The sequence below is a fragment of the Stigmatopora argus genome, chromosome 2, assembly GCF_051989625.1.
Source record: "Stigmatopora argus isolate UIUO_Sarg chromosome 2, RoL_Sarg_1.0, whole genome shotgun sequence".
Classification (NCBI taxonomy): domain Eukaryota; kingdom Metazoa; phylum Chordata; class Actinopteri; order Syngnathiformes; family Syngnathidae; genus Stigmatopora; species Stigmatopora argus.
The window spans coordinates 22,533,621-22,546,020 of NC_135388.1; the positions used below are offsets into that span (position 1 = coordinate 22,533,621).

Below are 12,400 nucleotides of genomic sequence, written 5' to 3' on the forward strand. Positions count from 1 at the left end.
AAACTTAACATATTGTTCAGATTTTCAGGCTTGTTTGGTTAGGTTTCATTCGAATGAATGTCGGATGGGCATTGGATAAAATTAATTCAAGTCAGAGCTCTCATTGTACAAAAGATAATGGTCCAGATGTTTCATTTTGTTGGACATTCATGCAGCCATTTGTTCTGCGCCTTCACACATACAAGTGAAAATTTCTTGCATTGACATCTTTCTGACCTATTTTGATTTAAAATTGTTTAATTTATTTCATAACATATATATTTATAGTCAAGTTAATGAACATATATTTGTAAACAAATATAATATAATAATATAAAAATAATTGTAAATTCCATTTGAGAATTGTATTCATACTGTTAGTTTGTTTTACCAGGTGTCCGTACCATATGTTGTGAATATAAATGTTTTGTCATGGCGACATGTGTTCAGCATTTGCCAGTTACAAGTACCGGTGCAATCCTTGGTGTGAGGTGAGAAAAAGTGAAGGAAAAAAAATTATACCAATTTTCAGTCACAAATTATGGGTGCGCGTTATACTCGAATAAATACGGTAAGCCACAGTTCAATGATTGACTTTATAGTTGTGTCATGCAGCAGCATGTCTTGGACACTCTGGTAAAGAGAGGGAAGGGCGAAGCTGTCAACCAAACACCACATGGTGGTTAGTTGGCTCCAATGAGTTTGGGTTTGAATTTGATTTATTTAATAAAGGGACAATACATATTAATGAACATATATATCCAAACGATTTCCATCTTGTTCAGGTTGAAAATAAAATCAATAACGATGAGAAATACTCACACACAAGTAGTACAGTTCTAGTCAGCGTTGTGATCACAATTTTGTTCGTCTAACAGCCAGGCTTTGATTTCAGCATTTTTTGTCAAATATATAACTAGTATCTACGTTATACATTACAGTCCAGTAAAGCGCAGTCCAGTCCTTTTGGTATTGGCAGTGGCCACAGCTACCAAACTGATCCGGCCTCCTACAGTCCCCTCTCATCTCCAGCCACATCATCACCCAGCAGCAATGCGTACTCAGGACTGACAACCCGCAGCACAGCTTTTGGTGAGTTTTTAGCTGAACATATTATCATTAATTGGAATAGACTTACCGTATTTTCACGACTATAAGGCGCACATAAAAGTCTAAAATTTTCTCCAAAATAGACAGGGCGCCTTATAATCCATTGCGCTTTATATATGGACCAATACTAAAATTGTTATCACGATAAAATCAAATAAATCAGTCGATAGGACAACTACGGCAAGCAGCCCCCGACTCTACTATTAATACACCCAGTTCTTTAATACACCCAGTATGACGTCGCGCGAGCACACTAATTTGGTGGTCGCCGTCATTTCGGCTATATTTACAAAAGAAATGTTGGCGTCAACAGAGCATTCAAAGCTAGACTGTGAACTATACATATACAACTACGCCAAGCAGCCCCAGACTCTACTATTTCCCGTAGATAAAGTACTGCGCAGTGACTGCTGGGATATCGAGTTCTTAATACACCCAGTATGATCATTTCGGCTGTATTTACAAAAGAAATCCTGCCGCTAGATGTTGGCGTCAACGGAGCATTCAAAGGTAGATTGCGAACTATACATATATATATTAACTCGGAGCTTGCCGTCATTCCCGGAGGCTTGAGAACTACAAACACTGGACCCGGCGTTTTGGAAGACTTATTTGGGCAATTGTTTAATTCGGACACAGAAAATGAGGACTTTGATGGATTTGTGGGTGATGATGATGTGAGTAAGTTGTAAAATGTCTAAATAAAGTACAACCGAACTCAGTTTTGCTTATGTTGCATTTTTAAAAACGTGTTTTTAGCGTGTGGGTGTAGCGTGCAAGAACTATATTTCCCAGCAGTCACTGCGCACCGGAACCCGGAAATAGGCTGCTTCCGGTAGCCAGCGCTATTGCGTTTCGATGTTCATCCAAATATAATATATATGCGTCTAAAAAAAGGTGCATGCTTTGTGTGTTTAAAATACAGAAATAGCACTCGTTACTGACACTGCGGCTAAAAATACGATGCGCCGAATAGTCGTGAAAATATGGTACACTCTTGTCGAGGCTCAATAATACTTTTCACAGTTATCAACTGTGTAAGGAATGGGTTTCCAAAATGCATACGTTCATTAATCAGTCAAATCATGTAAACTTATGTAGCAAATAACTATTGTATTTCATCACAGAATCAATCCATCAATCAAAAGCCTTTATTGTCATCATACACAGCTGCGTATAACGAAATTGGTGGTGCTACTCCACAAAGTGCGTTTTCCCAGTTTAAAAAAACATAAATAAGTAATATAAAAATATAAAAGGTCACATCCTGGCAAGGTAAATTGCTCAATCTAAGATATTGTACATTGTTATTGCACACCCCGAAGTTATTGCACAGAAGGGATTGTGTGTGGTGCTAATGCAAGTTCAGAGTCCTGATGGCTGTGGGGAAAAAACTGTCCCTAAGTCTATTTGTCCGTGCTTTGTGAGACCTATAGCGTCTGCCAGAGGGCAGCAGCGGGAACAGGTTGTGACTAGGGTGATCTGGGTCCCTGACAATGTTCCCGGCTCTGCTGAGGTAGCGAGGGCTGGCAATGTCATCCAGTGAGGGCAGAGAGCAGCCGATGATCTTCTGGGCAGTGTTGATCACTCTCTGCATGGCTTTTCTGTCTGCTGCCGTGCTTCCAGCGTACCACACTGTAATGCAGTATGCCAGGATGATCTCCACAGTGGCTCTATAGAAGGTTACCAGAAGCTTAGTGTCCAAATTGTTCCTCCTGAGTACCCTCAGGAAATGGAGTCGTGTCTGGGCCTTCTTCACCACTGCCGTGGTGTTGGTAGACCAGGAGAGCTTGTCCGTGACGTGGAGCCCCAGGAATTTGAAGGACTGGACCCTGTCTACGCATACTCTATTTATGAGGAGTGGGGCCAGATCTGTGCTGCGTTTGCGAAAGTCCAGGATTATTTCTATATTTTTCGTGGTGTTTGGTGAACAATCTCACACTAGACAGTTTGTTGACCTCATCTCTGTTCACCTCCACATTCATGGTTTTAATAGGGAGTACAAATGTGTTACTTTGAAGGTAAAATCTTAAGAAAAATCATCGCACGTGGTATTTCTGAGATACTGTATGAATCGAAAGGATCGTCTGCTGGATTGCACATTATTTGAGTCATTACCAAAAGGAAGTTGATATGCCTGTCTTTGTAAATGCAAAATATCAAATTATTTAATTTGAAAAAAGAAATAAGTTTATCTTGACGAGAACCTGATGCTTTTTAATGACAGAAATTAAAATTTTCTTACCAGAAATTTCAGATGTTGTGGCGGCCATATTGCTTCTAATGTCAGAATATCTCAATCCTTTCGACAGTTCATATTACTGCAATAGTTGTCACTTTCGAACAAGAGATAAAAAGAAAAAAAATCAACCGGAATTTTGTTTTATTTCATAATCACAAATGTACAATCATTTTCTTTCTGTGTTCCGAAAGGGTGTTGCCTGCACGTAGACAAATTAAATAAAGGAAGTCACGTGAGCAGTACAACCAGGAAGTGTGTCCGAAGTGTGTTCACCAAGTCTCTGGGTGCAATAATAGCATGAGATGCACATTACGCAGGTATCAAGACTGATATTTTAATGATTGACCATCTTGGCGAGGTCGGGGCACGGCCATCTTTGCGAGGTCGTTGCGCGGCCATCTTAGTGAGGTCGGGGCACGGCCATCTTAGCAAGGTCGGGGCGCGGCCATCTTAGTGAGGTCAGGGCGCTGCCGTCTACATTTTTTTTCGCCAGACACAAGTAGCCTTGATTTTGAAATAAAACAAAATTCCACCTTGATTTTTTTTTTTCGTTTTATTTCTTGTTCAAAAGTGATAACTGTTGGAGTAATATTAACCATCGAAAGAATTGATTTATCATCAAGAGAGACTTATTTCTTTTTTCAAATTGAATAATTTTATATTTTGCATTTACGAAGACTGGTATAATAACTTCCTTATGATATTATGCTTTTGATTCATACAGTATTTCAGAAATACCACGTGTGATGATTTTTCTTAAGATTTTCCCTTCAAAGTAACACATTCATACAAAACCATGAACATGGAGGTGAAAATTGGGAATCAGGGTGCGGCTTATACGCGCGAGCGTCTTATATGCGAGTAAATACGGTACATTTGACTCTATCTGTGTTGCTCTCTTACATTCTTTGCTTACCTTTAAAACAGTTCCGATTGTGTCACTAACTCTGAGATATTTCTGCTCTGTGTTGTTTGTTGTTTGGTGCCGTACGCCCTGATCGAATTACGACAGTGACCACGCCACTGCTATCCACCAAGTGAATGTGCAATGACAGTTTATCATAGTGTGGCAAAAAGTATGTTTCTTAAATCACAATCTACCATCGCTTTGCGCTCCCCCTGGCATCGCTGCGCACACCCCTAGGGGGGCCCGCCCCACTATTTGAGCACTGTTAGTACTATACCTATAATATATTTTTACCTTTGTCTGTGGTGTCAAAAAGTCTTCTATAAAAGTTTTGCAAGGAACATCTTTGTAGCCTGATTTGTTTTTAAAGTGTTTAGGTGCTGCATAAAGTACATAAGTAGAGCTGGGCGATATGACAAAATGTTTTATCACGATAAAAAAAAAATATCAGGCGATATCAATAATTATCACGATAATTCAAATTTGAAACTTCTAACTTCTGTGAATAAGTAAATAAAATATATTTTTTTATAAATTTGCCTTTAAACCGCCACCTCATGGTGTAGTGGTTAACTCGCCTGATTTAGGTGCGGGCAGGTGTGGGTTCAATTCCCGCTGGTGGCGGTTTGGCTGTGAGTGCGGATGGTTGTTTGTCTCTCTGTGTGCCCTATGGCTGACTGACGAGGGTGTAGTCTGCTATTCCCCCGAACTCAGCTGGGTTAGGCTCCAGCAACCCCCGCAACCCTTTCGAGGATGCGCAGTATGGAAAGTGAATGAATGGAAAAAAAAGGAATGCTTTCAAACCAAAAGTTGCTGTGCAATATTAAATAGATAAAATAATCAACTATAGACATCACCATTGACAAGCAGACTATTTTCAGCGTCAGCCTGGTGGATGAGTGGTTAGCACGTCAGCCTCACAGTGGGGGACCTGTGTTCAAATCCAGTTCTACATGCATGGTATGCTGATTGGACACTAAATTGCCCTAAGGTATGAGTGTGTGCATGAATGGTTGTTTGTCTCTTTTTGCCCTGCAATTGGCTGGCCACCAATTCAGGGTGTCCCCCGCCTCGGCCCCGAAGTCAGCCGAAGTCCTTAAATAAGGACAGTGGGTTAAGTACATTTTCAATAAGTCTGCTCTTTGCACAGGTATGAGGCATTTTTTTTTTTTAAAGAGAAAAAACGCCAGGGAGAATTCACTTGGATCTTCTAGTACAGGGGTGGCCAACCCCAGTCCTCGAGAGCCGCTATCCGATCTGTTTTCCATATCTCCCTCTTCTACAACACATGAATCAAATGATCAACTCATCAGCAAGCTGTCCAGAAGTTTTCTACCGATCCCGATTATTTGTTATTTGACTGAAAAAATCGTACATGACTCGCATAAAACGTGAAAAACGTTCCCGTCACTACTCGCTCGGGGCACATCCATCTTACGTAGCTCCCGGGCAGCCATCTTACCTAGGGTGCTGACTTATAAACTTAGTCAAACATGCTTTGAGTGGCCAGACGCGAGTAGGCTTGATTTTGAAATAAAACAAAATTCCACTTTGATTGTTATAAATTTGCTATGTTTTCCGTTGTTTTCCTTAAAAGGCAGGTTATATCCTTCTTTTCGTTCAGGCATCTAGGAGGACAGCTAAGGGTCCTATAGTTGTAGTTTGAGTTGTAATCTTTAGTAGAGAGCACCGCGAACGTTTCCAACAGAGTTTGATGAAGTGTTAATCAAAGTTGACTGGAATGTGTTGTCAAAGAAGAATGCTTACATTGTCAAATACTTGGATTTGGTATAAAAGAAGCTGAAGAATCTGGAGTCAGCTGGGATAGGCTCCAGCACCCCTCACTACCCTAATGAGGATAAAGCAGTTCAGAAAATTAGATGAGACTATTTTTAGCCTCACAAAAAGAAACAGAGTAAATTTACCTTATACTATTGCTGTTTACAAAAAATAAAATAAAAAAAGTTGGATGAACCGATATTAGCCCAAGAGAAGTTTTGGATGTTTTCAAAACATTCACATAAAATGAGATTTCGATATCAAGTAAGAAAAATATTACAGGCTGTCCTTAAATAAGGACAGTGGGTTAAGGACATTTTCAATAAGTCTGCTCTTTGCACAGGTATGAGGCAATTTAAAAAAAAAAAAAAGAAAACAAAGAGAAAGAAAACGCCAGGGAGAATTCACTTGGATCTTCTAGTACAGGGGTGGCCAACCCCAGTCCTCAAGAGTCGCTATCCGATCTGTTTTCCATATCTCCCTCTTCTACAACACATGAATCAAATGATCAACTCATCAGCAAGCTGTCCAGAAGTTTGATACCGATCCCGATTATTTGTTGGTGGAGGGAGATATGGAAAACAGACCAGAGACCGGCTTTCGAGGACCGGAGTTGGCCACCCCTGTTTTAGTGGGTCGAGTCGGTGTTGTCCTCTCATCTCATTATGGCCTATTTTGGCTGTGTTAGTCTGGAATTAGCGTTCATCTCGCAACAGCGCCCCTGTTCTCTGTGGTGGTCGGGTGATGTAGTTACAGTTTAAAATTATTCAAGTGTTTAATATTATCATTAGCAAAAAAAAATCACGATAATTATCATTATTGTTATGTTACCCAGCTCTAAAAGTCCTAACAGTAGATATATGGACAGGGTAACAACTTCAAAGGGAATATATCAAAACCAAACACGTTAGAACAATCAATCAATGTTGCAAGACATTCAGATGTGGGAAATCAAAGACTTTAAGACCTAATATAATTTTGTAGTTAGCAAAAAATAATTTCAACATATCAATTTCAATAGTTCAATATAATAAACAAAAAACAAAATACTGCTACACTTTAATTTTTGGTCAAGAGTTGAAAGCAGGGTTCCAATTTAACTTGTAGAAGTTTTGTTTGTTATTAGAAATAGAAAGATGCAAGACTAAAAATCAAGGAAGAACTTTGGTTATTAAAATTAGGACCATGGGCTGACCAAAGCTGATTTTACCCACCCAGATATTTGTGCGACTCCACTCAACGCACAAAGCTTATAAACCACCTCTAAAACTATCAACTCCCAGTCGCATAAATGCAATTGAATACACGTTTCAGACAGACTTTTTGGATAATCTAATCTTTAATACACCTTGATCGGAAAGTCATGTCAGACTTTCTGGTGCAGTGGTTAAATGTATAGCATAATACATTTTTGTCCTGGGTTCGATATCCTGCTGGTAACACTATCATATTATTTTTAAAACATTCATTCATTCGTTTTCTGAATCACTTATCCTCACTAGTGTCATGGGAGGGTTCTGGAGCCTACCATGAATGTTTTTGGAATGTGGGAGGAAACCGGGGTACCCGGAGAAAACCTACCTATGCAAACTCCACACAGGTGGACCGACAATTTTCAAATATTTTTGTACCATCTCATCTCATTTTCTGAACCGCTTTATCCTCATTAGGGTCGCGGGGGATGCTGGACCCTATACCAGCTGACTCCGGGCCAGAGCCAGGGGACACCCTGTATCGGTGGCCAGTCAATCGCAGGGCACAAGGAGACGGACAACCATGCACACTGGAATGTGTTGTCAAAGAAGAATGCTTACATTGTCAAATACTTGGATTTGGTATAAAAGAAGCTGAAGAATCTTCGGTGTGCCTTCATCTCACTCTCTGACCGGAGTATAAGGGTAGATGACAAGCGCTATCAAAGAACATTGCAACACTAGGCTAACTCACTAATATTGATTTTTTTGCGTTGTATTTCTTGTTCGAAAGTGACAACTATTGGAGTAATATGAACCATCGAAAGAATTTAGATATTTTGACATTAGAAGCAATATGGCTGCCACAACATCTTAAACTTCTGGTAAGAAAATTGTCATTTCTGTAATAAGAAAGCATCAGGTTCTCATCTTATTTCTTCTTTTGAATTGAATAATTTAATATTTTGCATTTACAAAGACAGGCATATTAACTTCCTTACAATAGTGACCCTCATAATGCGCTTTTGATTCATACAGTACCTCAGAAATACCACTTGTGATGATTTTTCTTAAGATTTTTCCTTCAAAGTAACACATTTGTACTCCCTATTAAAATCATGAAAATGGAGGTGAAAATTGGGAATCATTATACGCGAGAAATTGTAAAATGTCTAAATTCCAAGGCAAATTTCAGGGTGCGGCTTATATACGCGGGCGGCTTAATATTTTTTTTTAAAAGCTTAATGGTAGATCCGTGTGAACCTCCGGTTCATTTTTAATAAGAATATCTGGGAGGGCATCCTCTTTCAAAATACTTGTCACTACCTGTTCCGGCCGGATGCAATATTAGCACGAGATACACATTACGCAGGTATCAAGGCTGATATTTTAATGATTGACCGCAAGACCTCCGATCACCCTGAACAACTGTTGGAATGTGCTGGCATGGTATGACATATATCAAGACTACTCGCGTCTGGCCAGTCAGAGTGCGTTTAAATACCGGTAAGATACGTTTTTTTTCTTGACGGGCACAAGTGAGTTTTTTTTCATGCAAGATAAGTGGGTTTTTTTCTTGAATTTTATTCATAGACATCAAAATAAATTTTGTTGAGCATTTTATCTGTTTATCCTCTCTATTTTTAAAATAAATGAACATATCGGCCTCGGTTTTTTTCCACGACAACGCACTCGTAAACGGAACAAACTAATTTAAATTAACTTGGATTAATATGTACAGACACTCAAACATACGTTTAATGTAACTTTACACAAAACTGAATTCTAATTTTGTTGTAATCTTTTGTTACCTTCGTTTTCCGGGTTGGCGGTTTGCCACGCCTCCACCCTCACATTCGCTATCGATGGACTGTTTGCTGTTGTATTGCCTTCAAAATATTCCCAAAATGATGCACACAAATGTCCTCACAATAGGATAACGCACGACCACTTGCCAACGAGGAAGTCTTTAAAGAACGATCGCGGGAGCTTCTTTCCTTAGAAAGAATAACAGGAAATAAAATAGTTGAGCTCACCCACGTATTGATTGTGGGTAATGAAGTTTTATTCTGAGAAAGGTTGCCATTGCCTATGGGTGTTGTGTGCACGAGTATACTTCGTTACCCAGAAAGCCCTCTTTTTGCCCGCGCATACGCGTTGTGCGTTTCCTGGTCTTAGGAGAAACTCGTCTGAATTACTCGTTCCGTGCTCGTAAATATTGTTATACACGAAAGATATGCAAAAAAGACCTGGCTTGGTCGCATCACGAAATTTTGATCGCATGACGGGCGAATTATTCGATCGAAATTTCCGCCGTAAGACGAGAATTTTGTATGACGAGCGGTCGTATAACGAGGTACCACTGTATATTATAAATGAATACTTAACACCAAATAACACTTATGAGGAGGTATGATAGTGATTTACTTTGACTAATAGCTACAATATCTGGAATATTATTCTAATCACATTTCTGCTAGCAGAGTTTATGGTGGTACTATAACACTTTCAGATCAAGATTTTTTTATGCACATCGCTACTAAAAGATGTTAAACCTCTCACCTGTAGCATGTAATAAATAAAGCAATGTTAACACCTTAGTTTTATACATCTGACAGTATGTGTGACTGTTATTCCAGATGTGTCAGGGGAGAGCAGCCAGAGTGGAGGTCAGTTCCAAGGTCGACCAAGTGAAGTCTGGTCCCAGTGGCAGAACCAGCATCACTCCCAGCAGGCTGGAGAGCAACATACGCACTCCAACCCTAGCCAGACTGAAGTCTTTCAGGTAAAAACACAAACATATCTGTCACTGGTGTTGCCAGTGGAAGGACCTAACGGAACACTGAAGTTTGATAAAAGCTTTGTCTTTTCACTCATCCCTCTCTCTTGAACGTGCAGGACATGTTACCCATGGCTGGAGATCCCACTCAAGGAACAGCCAACTACAACATTGAGGACTTTGCTGACCTTGGGATGTTTCCAACATTCTCCGAATAAACCAGCAATCTCTTGTCATTCTTCTTTTTCACTGAAGAAATTTGATGGATTTCCCTTTTTTTACCTCTCAGTTTGTGTCTCATTTGGAAACATAGCTGGGCCACCAGCTAACAACTGATGTGGAGCTCATTGAATGTCTGTGTGCACACGTCAAGGACACCTTCAAATATACAGTGCAATCATGTTTGGACTTAATGGTCTGCAGTACTGTATGTATCTGTGAATATACCTCATCAATAACAGAATAGTCCTGCGGTCAGATAGACGTAACCTGAGTCAACTTGGAAAGTTTCTTTGTCTGTCCCTAATTGGACACTATCTCTCCAGATGAATGCAACTGAAGTCCGCTGAGACCATCCTGTAAAAAATGGCATTTCCAGATGCGATCAGCCGGACAACCATCCTCACACTCACACCTAGAAGCCATTTAAAGTGTTCAACCAGCCTACCATGTATGTTTTTGGAATGTGGGAGGAAACCGGAGTACCCGGACAAAGCCCACCCAAGCCCAGGAAACCTCGGGACCGACTTGTGATCGAACCCTCGAGCCCAGAACTGTGATGCCAAAGCGCTTGTCACTCGCCCACCGGGCCGCCTCAATGACTTAAGTTTCACTTTTTACATCGACTGTATTTTAGGGTCAGCATTGTCGAAAAAAGGACATGACTAGTTTATATTTTATACATTTCTAAATGGAGGTGGCAGTCTAAATTCTGGAACTTTTTGTGCATGCTGCATTTCAATGTGTGACAGCATCAGCTCAATCAGCCATTTCTAGTTTAGAAAACGGAAAGCAGAAAATGTTCCATTTCCTCTGGTAATTCCGATGTCATGCATTAGTGGATTGAGATAAGGCGATGAGGTCGATGTGAACGTTCACAAGGTACATCCTCATCTGCCTCGTGAAGCCTCTGACACACCATCATTACCTTTAGTCCAGATAGAAGCAGGAGTAAAGCTGCTCATTCACATCACCTCATCAACCTTAATTTGTATAATTCAGCAGTGTGTAGTGCATACCAGTAAAAAAAACATTAAAATAAACACGTGATAGAATGATTCTGTATGTAAATTTAACAACCAATTTAAGAGGAAAAACTATGTCAGACAGTTACTCAGCTAAGGCATAAAGTGCACTTCATAACTGCTAATCTCACCAGCCTGCTTCAAAAGGGAAAACCGCAATACAGTCCAAGCAATTGCAGTGTTCACTAGTGTACTTGTAGTTCATCTTTCACTACTTACTTCATTTATAATCTTTTTAGAGTACTAATACTTAATATCAGTTCTTTGTGGGGCGGAAGCTTTTAAAAGATGGTTTTTATGATGTCTGACAGATAAAAGGCAGAACATACAGAGGTCTTCAGCTATTGAATCAACATATTTTTGTAAATAATGTGATTTTTGTCAATTGGTGTTATTTTCACACTTGATTTTTTCTTGTGTTTAATGTGCATTCTTAATACTGTGTGCAATGTGAGTAAACATATTTAACTATTGATATTTAGTCTGTTAAATGTACATTGCGTTCTAGATCTGTATAAATTGTTTAAATGTGCCCTATTATTTTTGTGTAACACTTTGTGAATGGTGACAATAAATTTAATAAGTATAATAAAACTTTTGATGTTTGTTCACGTTGCAGATTCAATTGGTGTGATTGTAGCAGTGGTTTGCATTTTAAAATTGGGTTAAGAGTAAAGATTTGAAAATCCTATATTAACAACTCTAGTTAAAAAGTTTGGGCTTGAATTGAAATAGTGATTTTGATTTACAAATGCATATCTTTCTGTGTACATATTTATGTTGGAATCATTTCTTAGCTGGTCAGACTAAATGTAAAGTTCACTGTTAAATGCATGATTAAATTGCCTTTAATTGGCTTAATTTTCTGAATCTTTGACCTATTAGCCATAACTGTAGATCGAGATCCTGGGTGGTGTCCGGTCTCAGCCTGCGGGGTCCACATATGGCTGGATCGTGCTGTTACGATAGTGGGTGAAAGGCCCCAAAGCAAACACAAAAACAGCTTTGCTTATGGCGATTTCTCTTTATTGTAATATACCCAGACAAAGCAAAGGGACAAGGGAAGCAGCGAAGGCAGCTCAGCAAACGTGGCGTGCGGGTCCGTGGGAAAATCCAAGGTACAAGATCTGTGAGGCGAAAACATCCTAGGGCAAAACAAGAATTGGA

General features: G+C 39.6%; 1 protein-coding gene across 5 annotated transcripts in view; it reads left to right on the forward strand.

The window, feature by feature from the left end:
* Positions 1–11,839, forward strand: part of arnt2 (aryl-hydrocarbon receptor nuclear translocator 2) — a 97,273-nt gene extending 85,434 nt beyond the window's left edge. For all 5 annotated transcript variants that reach the window (XM_077591911.1, XM_077591904.1, XM_077591935.1 and 2 more), the window contains 3 exons: positions 921–1,071; positions 9,850–9,995; positions 10,109–11,839. In XM_077591911.1, coding sequence (XP_077448037.1) covers positions 921–1,071; positions 9,850–9,995; positions 10,109–10,207 — 396 coding nt within the window. In that variant the 3' untranslated portion in view covers positions 10,208–11,839. The remainder of the gene's footprint in view (positions 1–920; positions 1,072–9,849; positions 9,996–10,108) is intronic.
* The last annotated feature ends 561 nt before the right edge of the window (positions 11,840–12,400 follow it).